At 25.7% G+C, this 25657-nt stretch overlaps 1 protein-coding gene across 1 annotated transcript in view; it reads right to left on the reverse strand.

Annotated features, from left to right (window-relative positions):
* LOC101235628 (nitric oxide synthase 1) overlaps window positions 1–25657 on the reverse strand; it is a 153258-nt gene that overhangs the window by 103094 nt on the left and 24507 nt on the right. Inside the window, exons 3-7 of the mRNA XM_065795281.1 lie at window positions 16108–16244; window positions 15695–15857; window positions 6620–6711; window positions 5042–5180; window positions 4788–4927 (exon numbers count right to left, since the gene is read on the reverse strand). Of these exons, the coding sequence (XP_065651353.1) occupies window positions 4788–4927; window positions 5042–5180; window positions 6620–6711; window positions 15695–15857; window positions 16108–16244 (671 nt within the window). The remainder of the gene's footprint in view (window positions 1–4787; window positions 4928–5041; window positions 5181–6619; window positions 6712–15694; window positions 15858–16107; window positions 16245–25657) is intronic.

The following is a 25657-nucleotide window of genomic DNA, read 5'->3' on the forward strand; positions in this document are numbered from 1 at the left end:
TATCAGGGCTCAATTTAACGGTCGGACAACAGACATTGTCCGGCTAAAATCTCAGATTGTTCTATTAATTTACAAAGTAATTGGACATTTTGACCAACGGGAATTAAATTCTACAAAATAAAGCTTGGACAGGAATAGTGTGCAATCGAACGCTATTGCTGACACGCAAATGATTTTTTTGTTTACAACTTGACCACAACTATTTGGATGTTTTGATGATTTAAACGTTTTGGAAATGCGTTAAAAAAAGAAACGTTAAGCTAAAACTTAAAAATTGAGAAAACTAAAGAATAAGCAAAACAAATTTCTTACAAAAAAGTAAATAAATTAACTTTAAATAAAACTAAAAACCTCTAATTTAAAATTACTTATTGTTACCTTTATAATTGCATTTGAAAAAAAATTACACTAAAACTTATCTTTTAAAACATTTAAGTTACGCAAAATGCTTTTACAAATTAATTCTATTGATTGTTTAATAAATGAACAAATTTTATTTAAATTATTGAAAAGTGAAATTAAATTATTGATAATAAAAAAGTATATTATTTTTAAGTTGTACAAACAATTCTTTCTAAAAGATGCACACAAAAATTGTTTAAAAAAATAACGCAGTCTTTTCAAAATCGTAATTTTAAATCTTTCATGCTTTAATTAGTAAGTCAAGTTTAAAAAAAAAAAAATTTTTACCTCTTTTTAAAAATAGAAACAAAAAAAAATAAAGCAATTAAATCTTTATTTTATTTTTTTTGTTTCTATTTTTACAAAGATTTAATTTAACTTATTTATAATTTAAAGTAACTTGAAAAACAATTTTTAAAAGCTTTTTAGAAAGACATGGAAAATAGTTTCAAACATTTAAATTTATCATAAAAAATACAAACCTACTAAAAAAATATTTTAATATAACATTTAATTTACACATAATGTGTTTATTTTAAACAATCATTATAATAAATTTTTGATTTTATTTAAAGCCTTTGCATAAAATAAAAACTTTAAAAAAGATCAATGATTAAGTTATTTGTATCATAACAATTTCTTTCATTGCATTTAAATTGTTAAAACATCAAAACAGCCGTTGTCAAATTGTTAAGAAAATAAGTGTTGTCGGTTACAGCTTGAAAATTCAAGTCTATTTATAAAACATAAAATATTAAACTTTATTATTTGTTAAAAAAAAAATCTGCTAAATAATAAGGAATGAAACTACAAAGTTCACTATATTAACGTTAAATAAACTGAATAACTTGACAAAGATTTCAATTGCATAACTCGGTTCCATAAAACCATAGAAATTATATTTTAAAAATGAGATTGGACATTGTCCAACCCAAACAAGTTTTGACTGGACATTTTTTCTGGGACTTTATAAAAAAATAAATTGAGCCCTGTAATTTATATATAAATATATATATATATACATATATATATATATATGTATATATCTATATATATATATATATATATATATATATATATATATATATATATATATATATATATATATATATATATATATATATATATATATATATATATATATATATATATATATATATATATATATACACTACATCAAAAAATAAAACATACAGTTAATTTCCAAACATTCAAGTCTTTTTATTTCAATCAAATAATAAATAACATAATTAATATTTACATATTAATTAGTAATTGCTATAATATATAATAATATTAAAAATAAAGTTCATAAAAAAAATTATTTAATTAATAAAAACAAAAAAACATAGTCAAAGAAAAAAACATACATCAAAAAATAAAACATACACACATCAAATACATGAAAGAAAAATAAGATACAAGAAGAAAAACGATCATACCCTTTCACAAAAACATGACTCATCTAATTCGGTAATGTAAATAAGACCTGTTTTTGTCATATTTTGCTTTAGTATTGCATTGTTACTTAAATAGTGCGCATATTGATGTAAATAATGGCAACCGCTAAAAAAATTTCTGAAAAAACAAAAATTTCAAAAGGAAAAGTGTCCATTGAAATTAGAATGTTAATTGTGAAACTAAAGGAAGAAGGAAAAAGTTATGCAGAAATTGCTAAGTTGATCGACAGACCTCGAGCAACCATTCAGACAGTAATTAATAATTATAGAAAAAATAAATCATTGAAAGTGCGCCTGGAAGAGGTTGAAAAAAAGCGTTTACAATGCAAGTAGAAAGGAAAATTGAAAGAATGGTAAAAAAAGATCCAAAAACATCGGCTCCAAAAATAACTGCTCTTTTAAAAAAAGATCTAAATGTGACAGTTAATCCCCAAACTGTAAGAAATTTGTTGCACCGGAAAGGCTACGCAGGACGAATTTCACGTAAGAAACCATTCTTAACAAAAAGAAATGTTGTTAAAAGATTGGCTTACGTGAATGAGTTTTTGAACAAGTCTGAAGAATTTTGGAACACAGTTGTATTTGTGGATGAATCAAAATTTAATATTTTCGGATCAGACAGAGCAAGGTATGTATGGCGAAAAACAGGCACTGCACTTGACAAACAAAATATTACACCTACAGTCAAACACGGTGGCGGAAATGTGATGGTATGGGGAGCGATGGGTGCAGGTGGGGTTGGTGATTTAGTATTTATTGAAACTAATATGGACAAAGAAAAATATTTAGACATTTTGCAAAATCATCTAAAACGAATAAAAGTAGGTGCTACTGAAAATTTCGTGTTAGTCCAAGACAATGACCCAAAACATGCATCGAAACTAATTAAAAATTGGCTGATTTTTAATGTTAAATCAACACTTCCGCATCCTCCACAATCACCAGATCTCAATCCAATTGAGAATCTTTGGGATCTTCTCGAAAGACGACTTCGGCAACACGAAATAAAAAATAAACAATTAAAAGAAAAAATTTTGGAAGAATGGAATAAAATTTCAATAGAAGATACAAGAAAACTAGTACATTCGATGAATACTAGATTGCAAGAAGTTATTACACAAAAAGGTTATCATACATATTATTAAAAATACTTTTTTTCCTGTTTTTTTATATATAATTCGTAGGTGTATGTTTTATTTTTTGATGTATGTTTTTTTCTTTGACTATGTTTTTTTGTTTTTATTAATTAAATAATTTTTTTTATGAACTTTATTTTTAATATTATTACATATTATAGCAATTACTATAATATATTATTAATATGTAAATATTAATTATGTTATTTATTATTTGATTGAAATAAAAAGACTTGAATGTTTGGAAATTAACTGTATGTTTTATTTTTTGATGTAGTGTATATATATATATATACATATATATATATATGTATATATATATATATATATATATATATATATATATATATATATATATATATATATATATATATATATATATATATATATATGTATATATATTTATATATATTAGGGCCCTGCAAATCTATTCCATATGATTCGATTTGCATACTAAGTGTTGCTTCAATTCAAAATTCGATTTGAAAAAATAAATAGAATTTTTCAAATCACTGTTTATTTTGTGAGTGTTATAGTTATTTCTGATATCCAATGCTAAGATGCTATCAAAATGTTTTTATTTATCTAAGCCAGAGTAAAGTAATTGTAATTAAAAGTACTTGTAGCTTCCAAACAACCGCTAAAAAATTAATTGCGGAAAAAAATTTTTAACTAGAGTTTTTTTTTTTTGAAAAAAGATGCTTAAATTTACTGGAAGAAAAAAGATGAAGTTTATGAAGCAAGATAAACAGAAGAATTATAAGAAGCATCATTATGATGATGTGACAATGGTTAAAGGTTGGCTGCAAGTGCAGGTCCCACTATGTTTACAATTCATTTTTGCACCTTGTTTAAAAAAGAAAAGGCATCATTTGAAGATCCACTTCAGATATGGCAACAGTATTCTATAGAAAAACAAATTAGAGATTTATAGAGATAAAGAAAAAAATGTGGAGTAAGAAGGTTGCAAGAACGATAGAGATACAATTTTAGCAGGTGTTAATTTTGCAATGGATTTGATATATGGTTTCAAAGAAAGATTGGAAGTAAGAGTTAATTTTAAAAGACAAAGTGTAGATGACTCATCAAGTACATTACCATTCATAAATATAGGAAGAGCTAGATTATTCCGATAACAATTAGCTGAAAAAATTGAGTCTTATTAGAGCCCTTTGCTGTAGCAAAAGTGAGATTCTTTTCAAGCTCAAATGTCCCTTCCAAGCAATCAGAAAGTGTTGGCTTCTTATCAAGACAAGAATAAACGATAGTATCATCAGCGATAATGCTACCTTAGGTGTGAGAATTTCTGGGAGATCGTTAATGTAAATTAAAAAAGTAGGGCCAAAGATAGAACCTTGAGGAACCCCGGAAGTTACAGAAAATCAAGAAGAGTGCTGTCCATACAGGACAACCTTTATATTACAATTGGTAAAGAAAGATTCAATAATTTTAAAGATGTTACCTGAAACACCATCAGAAGAAAGCTTATGGAAAAGACCAGTATGTCAAATTTTATCAAAGGCTTTAGAAATATTGAGGGTGATAGCCATAACCTCTCCACATCTATCAAATGCAAGATAGTTGATGTATGTTCTGAAGACCCCCGCCAAAATCTTTTATTTTTAATTACTCTTCTCTTTTATAAGAAAACTAAAAGTTAACATTCAAAACTGTACTCCATAATGCCAACCTTCACATGTTATCTCCTAGGTAACTTTAAAAACTTTGTATACAAAGCTTAAAAAATTCATAAAATCAAAAAGAATTTATAAATAAAATAACTATTTACACTGGATGTTGAATGTTTACTTCAAGAATATATTCTTTGGGGATTTCAAACAACTGAGGTTCTTTACTACCTGCTTGAATGATCAAAGGAAGGATGTCAAACATTGTTCTTTTACTAACCCAACCCAGGCTCAATGCAACCTAAAAGCAAAAACATTGAATAAAAATAAACATTAAAACTGCTATACAAAAATAAATAAATCTTTTAAAAAAAAAATTTTATTTAAACATTTCTTTAGAAACTTAAAATCTTACTTCAGTAATTTCTATACTTGATGGATCTCCAATAACTCCATCATTTTGCTTATATCCTGCATATCTTACTAGCTGCGGATTCCAGATGCGAAATTGTCCATGGTTATTTCTTTGATGTGGAAAAATTGATATTGTAGACCTTAAAAGTAAAGACCAAAATAACTTACTATTTTAATAACTGCTTTTGTTTTTATAGTTTTTCATGATCATAGATAATCATAATAAAAGACAATAATGAATGATGGTTTCACATCATATTATCTTCGGTGCCTACATGTATTCCTTATATTAGGAAAATTTCCAAATAAACAAACAACAGTAAAAGCAATACAGAATAGGTTAGTTCTTAGGACGGCATTTGAAAAAATGTCTATCCGCAATTACCAACCCCAACGATTTTAAAAATTAGTTCATAAATTTATCAGGGTTTGCTCAAAAATATTTTAATCTGATTTCAAAAATATGAAAACTATATAAAAATTTCAAGAGTATTATTCATTTTTAAAAAAATATATAAATTTTGATTTTATAATTTTAACCCTAATTCTGCCCAAGCCCTTTCTCTTTACCCCTCAGCTAGCATTGATGTCATTGGTGACTTTAATGCTCATCACACTGATTGGCTTGGCTCTAATAAAATTAACCTTGCTGGCTCTAAAGTTTAAAACTTTTGCTCTTTTCAATTTCTTACTCAGAAAGTTAACATTGTGACTCATTCTATCATTCATTGCTGACCTCTCATGGGAGCTATATACATATAGTTAGCCATGTATACATACCTAATGCATCCATACATACATACTTAATGGAATAATTTTGTCGTATTTGGGATGATTCTTTTAATAAGACCCTCTTTCTTTAAAGCAAGGTGCAAAACCGCATTTTAAATTTTGTTGGACCATGCTAGGCTTAAACCTCCGCTCTTTACTCATAAGGTCCTCATCTTTTTTTTACAAATAATACCATGATCACTGCTCATGCAAGCTATCAAAACTTTTTGAATAACCTAAACTCAATCTTACATCACGTTCTTTATTTTCTGTTAAATCATAACTTAAATAGTTGTTGCTTGCATGATGCTGGAGTTAAAAAAAGTAACATTTTTACAAGTTATATGTTATAGTTTAATTTCACTATTCTTTATTTTTCTCACATTTTGGGAGTGAATTTGTGATAAAGTAAATATTAAAAACAATTTTTGATTAAAAAATGAAAAAGATTTATAAATATAATAAAAAATAATACTTTTTTTAATTATTAATCTTCAAGTACTTTAAGATAAAAAACTTTTGGATCATAATAAGGATTGGTCAAATGTTTAATGCTCAAAAATAAAAAAAACTCTTTATAAGCTAATTTTTTAAATTAACAGATTTTTTTTTCAAATGTTTTTTTAAGAATCACCCTGGTATATAGTATAACTTTTGGTAAACATTTGTTGTGGTATATAGTATAACTTTTGGTATATTGACTTACCATTGAGTTTATTATTTAATAGTTTTTATCACTTTGTAAAAAAAGTCCACGAAAAATAACAATAATAACAAATCAACAGTAAAATAATTTGTATTAGGTTACCTAATGTTCCCCTTATTTGTTGCAAAGCGAAGATGTTGTAAACAACACTCAAACATTTGTTGTGCTGTAGTTACATGGCGACAATCAAACACCTGCATGTTTAATTAAATAAAAATTTACATTCTGTATTTAATCAATATATTGTAAAATACATTAGTGTTACTAACTGTAGTTTTAAGTGTGTTAGTAATTGTAGTTTTAAAATTTAAAGGAAATGTGCCTAAAAATTAGCAAAAGAACTCATTTATACAACTTAAAAACAAAAAAAACAATAACAATAAGAACAATAGAAACATAGAACTATAATATAAAACATAAACCACATTTTAAAGACATTAATAAAAAGTATTTCAAAATGTAATTTAATTAAATCAAAATAAATTCATAAAGTTTCTAAAAATATACAGGATTTTGATTCATAAATATAAAAGATTTTCCAAAAAAAGGTACAAATTTAGTTTTAATAGTTTGCAATATTGTTGTCATTTTGCATATACTTCTTCAATTTCAGCATTTTTTTTAACATTTCAGATAAGTTTTTCAATATGTTTTTGTTGGCAATAAAATAGTTGCCATCTTTCTGAGTTAAAGTATGCAGATGGCCTGGGTGGAGGAGCTTAACTTTAGCATCATATTTCCATGGTGATTTTAGCTTTAATGTTGATCCATCACTTAATCTACCATTACATGACCTCTTAAGTGACAGCAGGTTCAGATATATATTGCTGCTTTTTATGTTTGAATTTAGTATCATCATTTTAAATTATCTAGCACTGTCCAGAATGTAAAAACTTTCATAACTGAATTTTACTGCCCTGAAAAACCATAAGTAAACAAATGTATTTTAAACAGGTTAGAAAGTTTTGCTTTTAATGGTAATATGATTAGTTAAAATACTTTGTAAATAAAGGTTACAAAAGGTGTAATGTTGTTTGATATAAACCAGTGGGAAGTATGTCTTAGTATACCCTCTTCATTTTTATAATATACCAATTGTAAAGAATTGTAAGATGTAAAGAATTTTGTTAGGTATTCCAGAAATAATTTTCAACAAAGTCATTGCATAATCCGAATTTGGTTTTAGTTGCTAAAGCTACTGTGATTGAAAGTGGGAACTCAAGGAATGAGAACTAAAAAGAGTGGGAACTAAACAAATGGAAAGGCAGGCCTCTCAAAGTCTTTGATTAAGCCTCCAGTCTTTTAAAGCAAGACACTAAAGTTGAATAAAACCCACAAACACTACTCTTGAAGTCAATGAAGTTACATGGTCTGTTGTTTGTCATTTCTTGTTGTTGATTCATATCTTCATATTACTTAAGTATGTTATACAAATATGTGGTGAGCAGTTTTTAAGAAAATCATCAGACTGTGCAATCATGTTTTCATGATTTTCGATTAGGCAAAAAAAAATTTTTAATAAATCTATTTGCTATATATATATATATATATATATATATATATATATATATATATATATATATATATATATATTTACTAATATTTAATGCATCCAACAGTAATTTGGCTTTTTGGTGATAAACAGTATATGAACCACTTGTTTTTACAATAAAAAACGATATAGCTTTATTTGACTTGTATGTAGCAAATTTATTTTGTACTTCTAATATTAACAAACCAGGTGATGCAAGTGTGAAAAGTTAGTTTCATCAAACTTTTTTTTCACTATTTACTTTGTTTTTTCTGAGAAAATATTGACATGGCTTTTAATTTCTTTAGTTACACATTTTGCCATTTGATTAATGTGCACAACCTTCTTCCTCACTATTCTTTAGGAGAAAAAAAATTTTGAAAAATTTGAAAGAGATTTATTAAAATTTTGATATATTAAAATTTTGAAGATTTTATTTGACGCCATTCTTTATACTTTGCATGATAAAAAAATGTTCACCTTGCTTTCCCTGATTTTGTTCCTGCTCTGTAACATCACCATATTTTGCAATCTTTTGTATACAAAGTTTGCAGAGATTCATAAAAGGAGCAATATGCCGAAAATAAAAACTACTTCTCATCCTGGCTTGTGGCACTTTTATTATACCTACACAAAGATTTTCTAAAAATAACAAAGTTTTACATTTTACACTTGTCTGTTCATTTATATAAAACTGCTTAAACATTCATATATAATAATAAAATTTTACAGCTACATACTAGTGATTTGCATTGAATGGATAACAACAAGCTTTCTGCCATATAAGATACAGATTTAATTACTTTGTATGTCTTTCACCTAATTTTGTAAAGTTTGATGATTCAATGCTACAGCAACTACTTGGTGTGACTAGTAAAAAGAAATCATTTCTTTAAACTAAGATCGAACTTGGAACTTCTTGCTTATGAAGCCAGCACTCTACCACTATGTTATTACCAGGTTACACATTGGTGTTACTAGGTTACACCAGTAGCATGGTGATCATGATGATCCTAATCCTGACCTAAACTTTGTTTGTTATATGCAATAACCAAGAAAGTTTGAAAAAAATATGAGTATATATGGTTCAGAATTTCCTAAAGTTTGAGTGATTTTATGTGAAACCATCAAAACGGAAAACTCCTGATATTAAAATTTAATTATTTTTAATAGCTCTTGATGGAAATGTTTTGCAGAAGTCACAGGAACACCATTATATGTCTGCTTTGCAAGGCAGTACATATTGATTGAGTCACATTTAAAATTACATAAATTATTTAACACTAAAAAATAATACTTACATTTTAAGATCACTTTTTTTTATTGGTGGGTTGGCTTAACAAAATATCTCTTTTGTTTTGTTGTATAAATTGGATTTAAACAAAAAATAGCAGCAAAAAATTAATAATAATAAAGATTTCGCAAAACTTCTAAAAATTTTAATTATAACAATAACAATATGTTCTATATAATATTTATTTTCATTAGGAAAATTTAGTTTTTTCAAGACAAAAAACTGAAAACATATCATTAACAGCTGTAAAATATTAGAATCATAACAGTGTGATGAGTACACCATGGTGCATCTGCAGATATTTTTGGTGTAAATTGTTGAAGTTGTGTAAATAGACTTTTGTTAAAACAAGAATGAGTCAATTACATAGCTTATTGCATAAGTTTGAATGTTTTCTTTTTTTACCCTTTTGTTTAGCAACACTTCAGTATCAGTTTATTATATTTCAACCAATGGCCTGTGGGACACCATCTCTGATTTTCCTAATTTTTACATATTATTATGTGCATTATGTAGGCTTCCAAATGCAACAATTTACAAATTATAGGCTTAAAAACACAACACAGTAGCCCTCTTGATTTAGAAATGGTCAAAATAGACTACTTTAAAGCACTATAACTTTTTTTCTTACATTTAACAAATGTCTCTATTTTTCTTAAATTATTTTCTGTATAGTTGCCTCTTTAAAAGTGGTTTTTATTAACTTGTATCATATTAGAGGAAAATTATAACCTCCTCAACTTTGAAATAAATTTGAAAATCACTAGAAAATGCCAAAATAAAGTTAACTGTACTATTTTTCTATTCATTCACAGATCTTTACTGGAAAGTTTTCTGATTAGCTACTATTGTCTACAATAAATGGGCAAAACATAAGCAGCTTGTTGCAGTTTATAACTCGAATATATCTAAAACTATATTGTTCATTCGAATAAAAATTCCAATTTTAAGCCATTTTGAAATGCTTGTAAATTTTTTTAACACTTTGTATTGATCTAAGATCTAAGGGTAGATAGATGCATCTACCCTTATACCCAACTATCTAATAATGCAAACATTTAAAACTTGTCATGTTTAAAGCAAAAATGTCAGCATTGAAAGAAAACCCTATTTTTCAATTATCAATTAATGAAGGCATCAATGGAAGTCAGTGCCCCTTTAATCTATTTACTGGTCCTTGTGAGGGGTGCAACCAATTATAAGTCATTTCTTTAAAATGAAAGATATGAGTGGTTGCCCCCTCCTTGATCTGGTCTTTATAGTGGATAGCCAAATGTGGTTTGGTTAAAATTTGGTTATAATCAGAATTTGTTAAATATTGTAGATTAAAAAATGGAAATAGAATTTCCTGATAACTGAACTTTTCCTGAATTACAAATAAAAAATTTCAGCAAAATCCATTTGCATAATATATTCATAATACATATATTATATCTAGGATTTTCTAATATGTATAAATTAACTAGAAAAATCAGAGATGGTGTCCCATAGGCCATTGATTGAAATATAATGAACTAATCCTAAAGTGTTGCTAAACAAAAGGGCCAAAAAGAAAGGTCATAATGCTCAACTTTAAATATGTAAATAATCTTACATAGAAATTTAAATATGTAAATACTCTTACATTTTCTTATAGAAAACTTTATTCGACAATGGAATAATCCAGGCTTTTTCTCGAGTGGTACGTCACACACAGGTGGTACTTTAATTTTAACTAACCAAACTAATTATAACTTTAAAATAATTGAACATACCGATGACAAAAACGGTCGTTTTAATTATATCGTTGTGGAAAAAGATAACCACAATTTTCTTTTAATTAATATATACGCAAAATCCAGATCAAGCCAAGCTGACCAGTTCGAAAGGAAAAATTTATTTCAAAAATTATCAAAAAAATTAAAAAAAAAACAATTCTAGATACCATTTTATAATCCTTGGGGGCGATTTTAACATGGTTCTGAAAGAAATAGATTGGCACCCACAAACAAATTGAAAAAAATGTCTCTCAATGGAGGCCTTCAAAACATTATTAAAAGAGCTTAACGTAGAAGACACGTGGAGGAAATTTAATCCTTGCACAAAAGAATATACTTATAGATCGCTTATATATTAGCAAACACATGCGACAATTAATAAACATAGAACACGATGACTTTTTCCGACCACCACAATTCAATATGCGCCACCATCACTCTTAAAAACTTAGATATCGGAAAAAAACTATGGATCTTAAACAACAAAATTTTAAATAACCGAAATTATAACAAAAAACTAACAAAAATTATAAATTTAGCCAACCAAAAAATTAATCAGTCTGACAATAAAACATCTGACTGGGATTCTCTTAAAGAAGAAATTAAAATTCTTTCAAAAAAATTTAGCAAAACGGAGGCAAAAATGAGCCGTCAAGAAGAATATAAACTTAAAAAACAGCTAAAAAACTCTCTCAAAAAAGCGCCTTTTAATCCCAAGATGAAACATCTTAGTGAAAACCTTAAAATAAAGCTACAAACCTTTGAAATAAACAAACTAAACGGCGCAAAAATAAAATGGAGGACGCATGGCAAAAAATGCATCAATTTTTTTTTTCAACTTGAAAAAGCTAAATTGTCTTAACAAGTAATCATTAATATCAAAGATAAGAACGGAAACGAAAAAAATAACACAGTTAATATCACTAAAACATTTGAAATATTTTACAAAAACCTTTATAAAAACTGCAAAAACGATGTCACGCTGCAATAACATCTACTCGAAAATACAGATATAAAAAAATTTCTGAACAAAAAATGCATTCACTAGATAAACCGATTGATTTAGCCGAAGTCAAAAATGCAATAAAAACAATGAAAAACAATAAATCACCCGGCAAAGATGGGCTAACCACGGAATTTTATAAATCTAACATTAATATTTTAGGAGAAAGTTTAGTTAAAGTCTTAAACGATATCATTCAGAAAAACGAAATGTCAGAAACCCAAAAACAAGCCATAATAACTTGCCTCTATAAAAAAGGGGATAAAGCTGATATCTCAAACTGGCAACCCATATCACTTCTCAACACCGACTACAAAATACTTGCCAAAATAATCTCAAACCGTCTAGCAAATATACTACTGTCAATCATCAAAGAAGATCAAACCGCATGCATCCCCCACAGATCCATTTACGAAAACCTTGCATACACTAGAGACGTTATTTAAATCGCCAACAAAAACAATTTAGATGCTTCCATCGTATCTATCGATCAAATAAAAGCTTTCGACCACGTCGACAGAAACTTCTTGTATGACTGCCTATTTAATTTTGGTTTTAGCGTGCAATTTATAAACCTAATCAAAACACTGTACTATGACATAAGTTCACATCTAAAATAAACGGTTTCCTATCAGAAAAAATAGACATACACAGGGGAACACAACAAGGATGTCCTCTTTCAATGACACTCAACGTTCTGCAAGCTGAGGTTTTTGCAGGATACATCCGTAAAAATACCGAAATAAAGGGAATAACTCTTAACAACAAAGAGACAAAGCTCCAATAATACGCCGACGACACAAACCTTTACCTCTCTTCAGACAATTCTATAAAAGCTCTAGACAACGCCCTAAATGTATACAATCTAGCCACAGGAGCTAAACTAAATACTACCAAATGCCAAGGCCTCTGGCTCGGAATGAACAGATCTCGGATAAAAAAAAATTTCCTCAATTTTTCCTGGCACACCAACACTCTCCAGAGTCTAGGTATAACCTTCTCAAACACAAGTAACTACATAAACCGTCAATGGGATGAGAGTATTAACATCATTAGCAAAAAAATTGATAGCTGGAAGCGTTTCAAGTTATCCATAAAAGGTAAAGCTATCATAATAAATCAAACCCTTTTAAGCAGCTTATGGCATTTAGCCTTCACAATACCCATTCCTTCTGACAAAAAAATCGAAATAATTGAACGTAAAATAGAAAGTTTTCTATGGAATAACAGCACCATAAAAACCCCTAAGCAAACATCAAAACTTTCGATAGACCAGGGAGGTTTAAATATAGTCGACGTCAAGAAAAAACTCGAATCTTTACAGCTGAGCTGGATCTCAAAGTTATATAACAAAAACAAAAATGGCGCCTGGAAAGACTCAGCTTCCTACATACTTAATCAATACCGAAACGCTAATCAAGGAAACCTTGTCCTTCTCACATCACACTCATATGATTCTTTAAAAACTCTACCTCCGTATTACCAACAAACAATGAAAAGTTGGAATAAATTCTACTTAAAACACAATAACCATAAGAATCTCACCATCAACGAAGTGCTAATGCAACCAATATTTTTCAACCCATACATACGCAACAAAAACCAAACTATGAAACCAACTCAAGAATCCATAAATAATAACATAATCATGCTAGGAGACATATCAAAAGTATTTGTCAAGGATTTTCTGGAAAGCCAAGTTATTGGTATAAAACAACGCCTCTTAACAACCATAATAAATTCATTACCACCCCAATGGAAAAACATGATAAACACCCAAAGTCAAAGCTTCGACTACAACAAAACATCGTTGTGCATAAGCACCAAAAACTACCGTCGAATACTATTCCTTGACTTAACTCCTAAAGCAATTTACAACACTTCCCTAAATAACAACGATAAAAGTACACCCAATAAGTTTTACAGATGGAGGAAATTTTCAACAGTATGAATAATACCTCAACAAAAGAATGGGCCTATTTGTTTATATCCATACACAAAAATGAAAGCAACAACAAAGCCGATGAAATAAAGTATAAACTAATACATTTTGCACTACCCACCAATACACTGTTTAAAAAAAGAGGCCATATAACAGACGATCTCTGCCCACAATGTATGAAAGAATCAGAAAACATACAACACATGATGTTTAAGTGTGAAAAAGTTCAACCCTTAGTAAAATACACTTCAGCCCTCATTCACAAAATATACCCATCCCTAACACCTCTTAAAAACACTTTCAAATCACTACTTTTCTTTTCATCAATTTTTATAAATAAATTTTATATTGGAAAACTAATAACTAACGAACTATTATACATAATATATTGCAATAGAATGAGGTCATTCCACAACAAAAAAATTTACCCCAGAAGGACGCTCATGCTGGAATTCCAAGGCAAAATTAAAAGAATTTAGTCAGACGAATTCCAAATTTCTATTATTAATAATGAAAAGATTTCTTTTCTACAAGAATGCAAAAATATCTGGAGCGGAGAAAATAATTTTAATCTAGAAATTAACAAAGTTCTTGTAAATTAAAATGCCCAGATATATTTTTTAGTGAAAATCTTTTTTTTTTAAATTTTCTTTTTCGCTTTTTCGTTTTATTTTCTTCGAATTTTAATTTTTTTCGTTTTTTCGTTTTCGATTTTTTATATAGTGGGTTTTTTATTTTCTTAAACATGAGCCCCCTGGGAGTCTGTCTTTATGTATTTTAATAGTAAAACAGTAGACCACCTTGTATTTTTATTTCTTAACTACTGTAACATTTATTAATACCTCTCGGCAGGGCAAATGCCCGAGGAGAATAAACTACAATACCTTAATTTGACAAAAATGGATGAAATATATATGTGTATATATGTATATATTGAAATATATATGCGTATAATGTATGTATAATGTATATATATACATATATGTATATATATATATACATATATACATTATACATACATTTACGCATAATGTATGATGTATATAATGTATATATATATACATATATGTATATATATACATATATATATACATACATATATATATATATATTTATATGTATAGATATATATATGTATATATGTATGTATATATGTATATATATATATATATATATATATATATATATATATGTATATATATATATATATATATATATATATATATATATACACATGTATATATATATATATATATATACACAATAGGCGCAACATATATATATATATATATATATATATATATATATATATATATATATATATATATATACACACATGTATATATATATATATATACACAATAGGCGCAACATAGTTCTAATATTAGCCCAATGTATGTGTGCTAGCTGGGTACAGTTTATATACAAAAACACAAGTCATATAAACAATGAACAAAATTAATTAAAATTGTGCTATTTCTTTTCTTTCTATAAAATTTTGGTTGAAAAATTTTTAGTTTTTTTTTTTATTATTTTTCATTTTCGAAGTTTTTTTTCTTTTAACTTTGTTTTTATTTGTTTCATTTTTTTTATCATTATTTATTCAAAAAATAAAACTGTTATTATTATTGAGTTTTTAAAAAAACATACATGTAAATTTTTCCAGTGAATTCTCCCAATACAGCGTGATGCATTTCTCCAAGCAAGACGAGCTCCAAATATCAATTCTTTTTCTGTTAACTCATAAGAATTACAATTGTCAATTTCTGTTAGAACCTCTTTGATCCTCTCTTTGTGCTCCAGAGTATTTAAACTTAACAAAACAAATTAAAAAACTAATAACTCTCAAAAGCATAAAACTTAAATGACATGCAACGATAACAAAAAATTTATAGGGTAACAATAACAAAAAAAAATTGTATTTCATTTTTTTATTTAAACTAAAATAAAAAAGTAATGATAAGTATGATTAAAAAATAAGTGTAAATATAAATTGAATGGTCTCATTCCAATCCATGGGTTTTATAATGTAAGGATCTTAAAATTAAGATCCAAAAACTGACCATTGTTGTGACTGAAAATATTCTTCAAGAAACTTCAATGCTTCATTTTTGACTTGTGATGGCTCTATTTTGGTATGTTTTTGTTCATCAGGAATGACTATGGATCCAACACATCGTTTTTCATTGCAACCAGTCACCTAAAGAAACAACTCTGTTGACATAGCATTTTTAGATTTTAATAAAGCATTTGACAAAGTTCCCCATAAAAGGTTGTATCAAATTAATTTAAGATTAGAAATTAGCATAAGTTACTAAACTAGTGCAAAGCGTTTTTAAATAACCAAAAGCAAAGAGTGGTGATATTTAATTTTGAAATATAATTTCTTTCTGATTTAGTTTGTAATTCTAATTTTACTTATAAAAGTCCTATTTTAGTTTTAAATCAGTTCTCTTAAAAATAATTTTAGTTCATTTCTTATGATTTCAACAATTCTACTTCTTATTTCAGTTCCTTATTCGGTTAATTTTTCACTTCTACCAAGTTTTTTTTAGAAATTTTAAAGAGGATATTAACTTATTAAGTATCATTATCAAAGTTGCAAGACAACAATATTAAATCAATTTCTTAATATAATATAATACAATCAATCTAACAATATTTGTAAACCAGTCATTTAACAATTCAATTTAATTGAGATAAGATTTTTTTGAAACTGTTAGAAAATATGTTTGAATTTCAATCACATATTCTTGTTTAGTTTCATAAAAACTCTCATCTCTATTGATGTCTTCATCTTCCCATTCAATTCATCAACTCTTTAGTGTCTTGAAATATTTATATTTTTTTGTAACAAAAGATTAAATGTATTTTTGATGTAATAGGTTAACACTTACATCAACGATGCATTTAATCTTTTGTTATAAAAGCATGGCCAACAAGCCAAAGAGCACTTAACCAGATTGGTGGTCAGACTTATGCAACCACAATAAAGGAAGTGTAAATAAATTGTCATAAAAATTTTTATTTTTTAAATTTTAATTTTCAATTCAATAACTTTCATTCAGTAATAATAAATAATTTAACTTCTATTTCCTTTTCTTATATTGATATTCAATTATATTTTAGTTCTCATTCTTCAAATAAATCCTCATTTCAGTTTTCACTCACATTAACGAAATCAATGGTTTTCCTTTTTTGTCTAATACATTGATACATTAATGACTCTAGATACAATTATGAAATGACTAATATAAAAACATGTGCTTGGACAATTTTATGAAAAACAAAGTTTAAAATTGAACTTGATGTAAATTTAGCAGAACATTTAAAATTGGAACATCACATTAAAATGACAATTTGTAAAGGAAACAAAATACTTGGTCTAATTCAGTTTTAAAAATCCTAATATAAATTCAATGAGACATAGAATTCAACTGGTTTGTCGCCATTTAAAATATTTTATTCTACTTCAGTCTGGAATCCATTCTATGAAAAGGATATAAAACAAATAGAACAAGTTTAGAGGCAAGCAACAATAATTAAAAATCTGAGAGGATTAAAATATGAGGAAATACTTGATATTTTTACATTAACACCATTAGAAGAGAGGCACCAATATAAAAAAAGTATTAAAAAGGCAACAAAAAATAATAAAGGTGACAAACTTAAGGAAAAAGCCTTAAAAATAAAATGAGGAAAAAGTAAATAATATAATATAATAATAATATACGTATATATATATATACATATATATATATATATATATATATATATATATATATATATATATATATATATATATATATATATATATATATATATATTATATTAGTAGAAAATCACTTAACTAAATTTTTTTCCATTTGACACTGTGTTTCATCAACAAAGATTCATCAGAAATGAATGATCAAATTAATAAAACTTCAATTTATACCAAAAATTAAATTACAGGAAGTTGCAAATGTCTTAACTACTGTAAATTTTCACACATTTGTGGAATTTGCTGACACTATTATAAAAAGAATTCTTTAGAAATGATTACTTATGCTATTTTTTTTTAATGTTTTTTTAAAAAGGGTAGTTAATGTAAATATTATTTGAACTCATTTATTTTTATAGTTTTTTAGGAGAAACTTATTTTCGTGCCTACATATATATATATATATATATATATATATATATATATATATATATATATATATATATATATATATATATATATATATATATATATATATAATATATATATATGTTTAATATATATATATATATAATATATATATATATATATATTTTATATATATATATATATATATATATTATTATTATTATTATATTATATTATAATAATAATAATATATGTATATATATATATATATATATTATTATTATTATTATTATTATATTATATAATAATAATAATATATGTATATATATATATATATATATATATATATATATATATATATATATATATATATATATATGTATATATATATATATATATATATATATATATATATATATATATATATATATATATATATATCAGGCCCATGGGAACAAAAATTATATTGGGTAGTACTACCACGAAATAGTTTTAAGAACCTTTTTTTTTATTTTTTAGTCATTTTTTCCTGTATATAAATATATATATAGACAAGGACCTTTTTTTTTACATTTTTTAGTCATTTTTTCCTGTATATACATATATATAGACAGAAACTATTAAAAAAATATAAATACTATTACCATCTTATTTTTCTTGTTTAGGTTAATGTTTAAGTATACTTTTTTTGTATCAATTGTGTTACTCGATTTTAATGAGATATAAGCATTAACTTAATTTTTTTAACAAATTGCTAATGACCATGGCTGTAAGATCTTTGTCAGAATATATTGAAATTTTTTTCAATTTATAATAAATTTAAATTGAAAGAAATTTTTAAAATCATATATACATATAAATATATATATATATATATATATATATATATATATATATATATATATATATATATATATATACATATAAATATATATATGTATATGTATATATATATATATATACAAATATACATACAAAAATATGTGTATATATATATATATATATATATATATATATATATATATTTATATATATATATATATATATATATATATATATATATATATATATATATATATATATATATATATACCCTAAAGCAAAATTTTATTTACAACTATGACAACTAGCAATCAATGGTAGTAAAAGACATTAAAATTGCATATGCAAATATAAATGGTCTCATAAATAAACTTGACAGAGTTATACTATATGTAAAAAAATTTAAACCTCATATACTTGGACTAACTGAAACCCACCTAACATCCTTAATCTTTGAAAAAGAGCTTGAAATTTTAGGTTATTCATTTATAAATTTAGAATCATCAAGTGCTCATACCGGTGGTTGTATATTATATTATAAAAATGACATTAAAGTAAAGTCTGATCCTAAATCTATCGTCAAAGACAAGTGTTATTGATTATTATCTACTGAACTAGTCATTAACAAAATTAAGTTTCATTTCAGTGTTTTGTATAAATCTCCACAGGAGAACAAATCCATCTTCTTGGAGTTTTTCGATATTTGGATTACTACGATTCGTTCGAAAAATATTATCATTCTTGGTGACTTTAACATAAATACACTTTCAAATGACAAACACTCTATAGCACTAAAAAACTAGATCTATCAAAAATAATCAAATGTATATTTTAAACAGTAAATTAACAAAAATATCTGAAAAATCAAGTACTTGTATAGACTTAGCAATTTCAAATTGTACTCTTATCGAAACTAACGAAAAAGAAAAACTTTCTGATCATGAAATGATTACTTGTAAATACTCTATCAAAGAAAAGAGACAATCCAAAACTAAAAAAGCAAACAATGTTGGCAACAGCAGTAAACAGAACTTCAATAAAATTGATTATTCTTTATTAAATAAAAACATTTCAGTTGAATTAAGAAATATGAAAAAAGAAACTGATATTGAAGTAATGGCTAATAATTATACAACAATTATTAAAAATAACATAAATATGCAAGAAATAGTTAATAAAACGAATAAGGAAATCAACAACAAACATCCATCTATTCACAATAACTGGTTAAAAAATTATAAATACACAGATGCAGTAAAAAAGTATAATCATGAATGGAAAACATATGTTTGGTTTAAATACCATGGTTTTAGTGAAAGTAAATGTAAAACACAGTATAGCAAATTTAAAAAAATAAGAAATAAAAAAACATCAATATTAAGAAAACTAAAAGCTGGTTACTATAAAATAAAAATTGATTCAGTCAAAAATGATCCTAAAGCTATGTAGAATTCATTGAAATATCTAACAACTATCAAACCATTAATTAAGTCTAATATATTGAATGATATTAAATTTGACGAAGAAAATCTTATTAGGAGTATTCAAAGAAATAAAACAAATAAATCCACTTCAGATAAATATAATGAATTTTTAATCGAAAGTATTATAGATATTGAAACATCAATTCATAATGATATGAGTTATAATGCTATGAAAAATTTATCACTAAATGATAATATTCCTTGTTTTTGTGAATTTATTCCTTTATCTATGCAAGACTTAAATGAAATAGTAAATCAATTACAAAACAAGAATGCAATGTGTGAGGGCTTAAATGTTATTATCTTCATAAAATTATACTCATCATTTTCAAGTACTCTATTAAAAATTATTAATTTATCGTTAAAAACTGGGATCATTCTAATTCCAAAGGTAATGTCGCCAAAGTTACCACAAGACTTAAGACCAATTAATATGCTTCCTACTTATGAAAAAATATTAGAAATTGCTGTTCACAAGCAGTTGTCAAGTTATTTTGAAAGTAATAATATTTTTTATAATAATCAATTTGGTTTCAGAAAAAATAGATCAACTGAATCAGCTATTCAACTACTTCTTTCCAAATGGAGATCATCTTTAAATAACAATAAATTTGTTATAACAGTAATGCTAGATCTTAAAAGGGCATTTGAAACAGTTAATAGAAAGATTCTTATACAAAAGTTACAAGGTTATAAAGTTAAAGGTACAGTTCTCAATTGGATCGCAGACTATCTTTCAATGAGAACTCAAGTAGTCAAAATAAAAGGTGAAGAACCTGGAGAACTGGTTTGTGATATAGGGGTTCCACAGGGTAGTGTTCTTGGACCTCTTTTGTTTATTATCTACATGAACAATATTGCATCAAAAATTGAGTATTCTTTTGTAAAGTTGTTTGCTGATGATACATTAGTTTGTATTGAGGGTACAAACTTCGAAGAAACTATTTTTAAATTAAATCAAGACTTAAAAATACTTTGTAAATGGCTAAGTAATAACAAACTTAAATTAAATACTCTTAAGTCCATGACCATGCTTATTATTACTTCAAAAAAAAGAAAAAATAGTTTAATAAATCAAAACCATAACATAAAAGTTATATTGGATGACGTAGTCATTGAGTTTAGTGATAGCGTGAAATATCTAGGGATTATTATTGATTACCAACTTAATTTTACAGAACATATCAAACATATTTCAAATAAAATTGCAAAGAAAACTAGATATCTTGGTAGAATAAGCAAATCTTTAACTCAATGGACCAAAAAGATAATCTTTCAAACTATAATTGCTCCCCACTATGAATATTGTGCTTCTATTTTTCTTGATGTCAACACTAATAACTTAAATATCTTAGAAAAACTACAGAACAAGGCGATGAGAATTATATTAAAATGTGACTGGTCAACTCACAAAACAGAAATGTTGAAATTGCCTGGTTGGATAAGTATAAAAAATATAATAATTTTTAAATCACTCTGTTTTATTCAGAATATTACATCAAATGAAAATAATATATTTAAACAGTTCTATTCAAAAAATAGTGAGTTGCATCAACATTACACTAGACCAAGCTAGTTATTTTCATAAAAGCAGCCAATATAATAGAGCATGGCAGAAGTCATTGTTCGTGTTTGGTTTGAAACTATACCAGGAAATAGCTTGTGAATTTGTTTAGCTGGACTATGAAAAATTCAAAAAAAAAACTGCTTCAAACACTAAAGAATAATGAACTTATATAGTGAACATTTATTTTGTAATATTTTGTAAAAGTTACTTAACTAGCATTAAGTTGCTAAATAAATAAATAAATAAAGTAGATGAACTTAGTCACTTAGCAACGCATATAGCAATGGATCCAATTAGTGAAGCGTAGCGCATGAAACCATAAAGAACTTTCACATAAAACTTTGGTGGAAACTTTTTCCACTGAGCAAATCCAGTTTTCGCGTTATACTTAAAATCCTATTCCGATAATAAGTGCTTGAATATCGAATTCATTTAAGTAGTGTATTTAAACGAGTTCGAGAAAATTATAACAAATTTTACTATAATATATTAAAAAGAAGTATTTAATATAATAAACCTAATCTATCGAAAATTATTATAAGAAAAAGAGTATAAATGGTTTATATAAAATATAAATAAATTGGGTCTTGATTTTACAAAAAACTTAGATTTGCTCACTGGAAAAAAGCATCAGCCTAAAACTTTCGTATAGAACATAGAACATCTTTCGCATGAAACCATCCTACACATTTCGCAAGAAACCATATAATGTTTGACCTAGACAGAAAATATGCAACCTGATTTGATGCGAGGAGAGAGGAAAAATGGAAATCTATCGTAGAAGAATCACAGCATAGTCGAGTTTTACCATCAGTTTTATAATTTTTAAACAACTGTTATTTTTGTTATGCTTAGAGTTTAAAAAAAAAAAAGGTTTGAAAAACAAACTACTTTTTTTAAATCTATATTTACATTTAAATTTACATTTAAGATAATATTTTACTCTGAAAACCATTGCTGTGTTAAGTTGTAAAGCTTTGTAATAGTATTTGTACTTTAATGTACAAAGTTTAATTTAAAAAAATTATAATTTTTTTATTATCATTATTTGATTTTTTAAATAATTCAATTTTACTAGTATTATTCAATGCGCTTTTGAGGGTTTTTTTAGATTTTTTTAACTTAATTTTTTATTTTCAAGTAATGCAAAGAGCCTGTATAAGTTTTAAAATATGGAAGCGGAATAGCCATAAGTTTAAATTAATTTTAGCACAAAATTTAAATTTTGTGCTAAAATTACTTGGTGATAAATTTATCACAATTTTTTCTAAGTCTTTTTTATTCATTATTCAGCCTGAATATTTTAAAACCTATCATTAGGGCCCCAAAATCTTAAAAATTTTTCCATTAGTTATTAATTAAGAAATTAATAACTAATGGAAAAATTTTTATTACTTCGATTTTATTTGTCTTTTACAACGATTCTACAATTCTTTGTTCTATACAATTTCAAATTAATAATATACTTGATTTGGATCACTATAGATTGTTTCTTAATTGTTGGTGAAGCCTCATATAATGACCTCTTAATGACCTTCATAATGACCTCTTCTAGTTAAAGTTATTAAAATATCAAGTGGGTATACCCAGGTTAAACTGAATTTTAAAGTATGTTATACTAGACAATTCCAAGTCGTTTGAAATAATTCCTAAATCTTTTTTAATTTTAGTTTTTGGCAGTTCAGCCTGAAACAAGAGAGATTTCACAATCTTATTTAAAAAGTTTGATAAAAGTTTATCCGGGACACCCCTATTTAGAACTTTAGTTTTTAAAAAAAATTTTAATTAAAAAAGGTATACAAATCTAAATATGTAAAATTAATAGCTACTATGTTCAAATTTAAGAAAATTTCAAATCTTGTTAAAAAGTCATAAAACGACTCAAGTGAGTTTTTGTTTTTAAAAAAACTAAATTTTCTTGTTTTTTTTCTCTTTCGCAGTCAATTTATGTATATGATGATGTTTTTTCTCGTTTTCATCATATTTTAAAAATAGGAAACTTTTAGGCAATGAGCAAACTTGTGAAATACCATATTAATAAGTTACTGAGTTTGGTTATATATATATATATATATATATATATATATATATATATATATATATATATATATATATATATATATATATATATATAACCAAACTCAGTAACTTATAATGTATGTAATATTATAATATATGTATACTTATAATATATGTAAAAAATTTTTCTATAAATTGACTTTTTTTTGAGATTTAGTAACTCTTCCTGATGATCCAGCAATGGTGTAACTTCAAGTCGAAGATAAAAGTTAGATAAGTGTTTTTTACTAATTTATATATATATATATATATATATATATATATATATATATATATATATATATATATATATATATATATATATATATATATATATATATATATATATATATAATATATAAACATCAATAAATACGAATTCTCTCAATACTAATTTTTTTATTCAATCTAGGACATTTTCGCTAGATATTGATACTAGCATCTTCAGCTTTAACTATAAATTGTTAATTAAATTTAATTACAAACAAACGGTAACTTCACTTTTTAATTGCTTCTTAAAGTTCGCTTTAATTAGGCTTCTTTAATGTTACGTAAGTATAAAAAATATGGCGTCCAGAATTGCGTTTTTACATACTGACCATCATCTAATTTAACGTTTTTACTCGATCTCATTTTATATTACATGGACATTTAATTTTATGATGCCCAATTGCAGATTGTTCCAATTTTTCATCAAAAACATTTTTTTGGTGTTGTTTTGCTTTTGTTTCATTTTTGTTTCGCCGATGTACTTTTGTTCACACTCGCATTCTATTAGGTATACTCCGGGATAGCTATTTGATGGCAGTTTTGTTTTGTTGCGTGAAGTTAGCAAAAATTTAAGATTTACCCTAGATTTAAAGACTGCCCTGTAACCTGCTTTCCTAAAGATTTTTCGAAGTTTTAGTGATAGTATTGGGATCCACGGTAGTGATATAGGGTAATGATATAGTTGGCATGGTTGCTTCGTTGTTAGATAAGACTATTTCATTATTTGAGTGTCGTTTTTTTATACCAATATTTTTAAGGTTTTGTAATTTTTTCCTTTTGTATTCGTTTTCAGCACACACATTTATTAGGAAATTGATTTCTTTGTTTAAAAATTTTTCAGAGCAAATTGATAAAGCTCTATGAATAAATCTTTTAAATATTCTTTCTAAGATTTTTGGATCGTGGTTTGAATTGGGCTAAGCCTGAATATTTGAACATTTACCAAAAAATAATATGAAAATCTTTATCCTAGGGACCCAGTAACGCCACGTATGTATGGTGTAATTAAAGCGCACAATTGGAGCTAACCCACCCCCGTCCTGACCCCTAACTGCTCCCTTTCTATAACTACGTATCCTAAGATCAAAAAAAGTTCTATTATAAATTAGATCAAAATTTATCGACAGTTTTCAAATTTTATAAAAAAAATCTTCTTTCGTTTAAGATTTATGACATATGATATTAATAATATTAAAAAATATGATATTTAAAATTCCTCTCATTTACCCCCTAAAAGTAATATTATTACCCACTAAAATAACTTTGAATGGTCGTAACCTTCAAACGAATTTTCAAAATTA

The sequence above is a fragment of the Hydra vulgaris genome, chromosome 04, assembly GCF_038396675.1.
Source record: "Hydra vulgaris chromosome 04, alternate assembly HydraT2T_AEP".
Lineage (NCBI taxonomy): Eukaryota > Metazoa > Cnidaria > Hydrozoa > Anthoathecata > Hydridae > Hydra > Hydra vulgaris.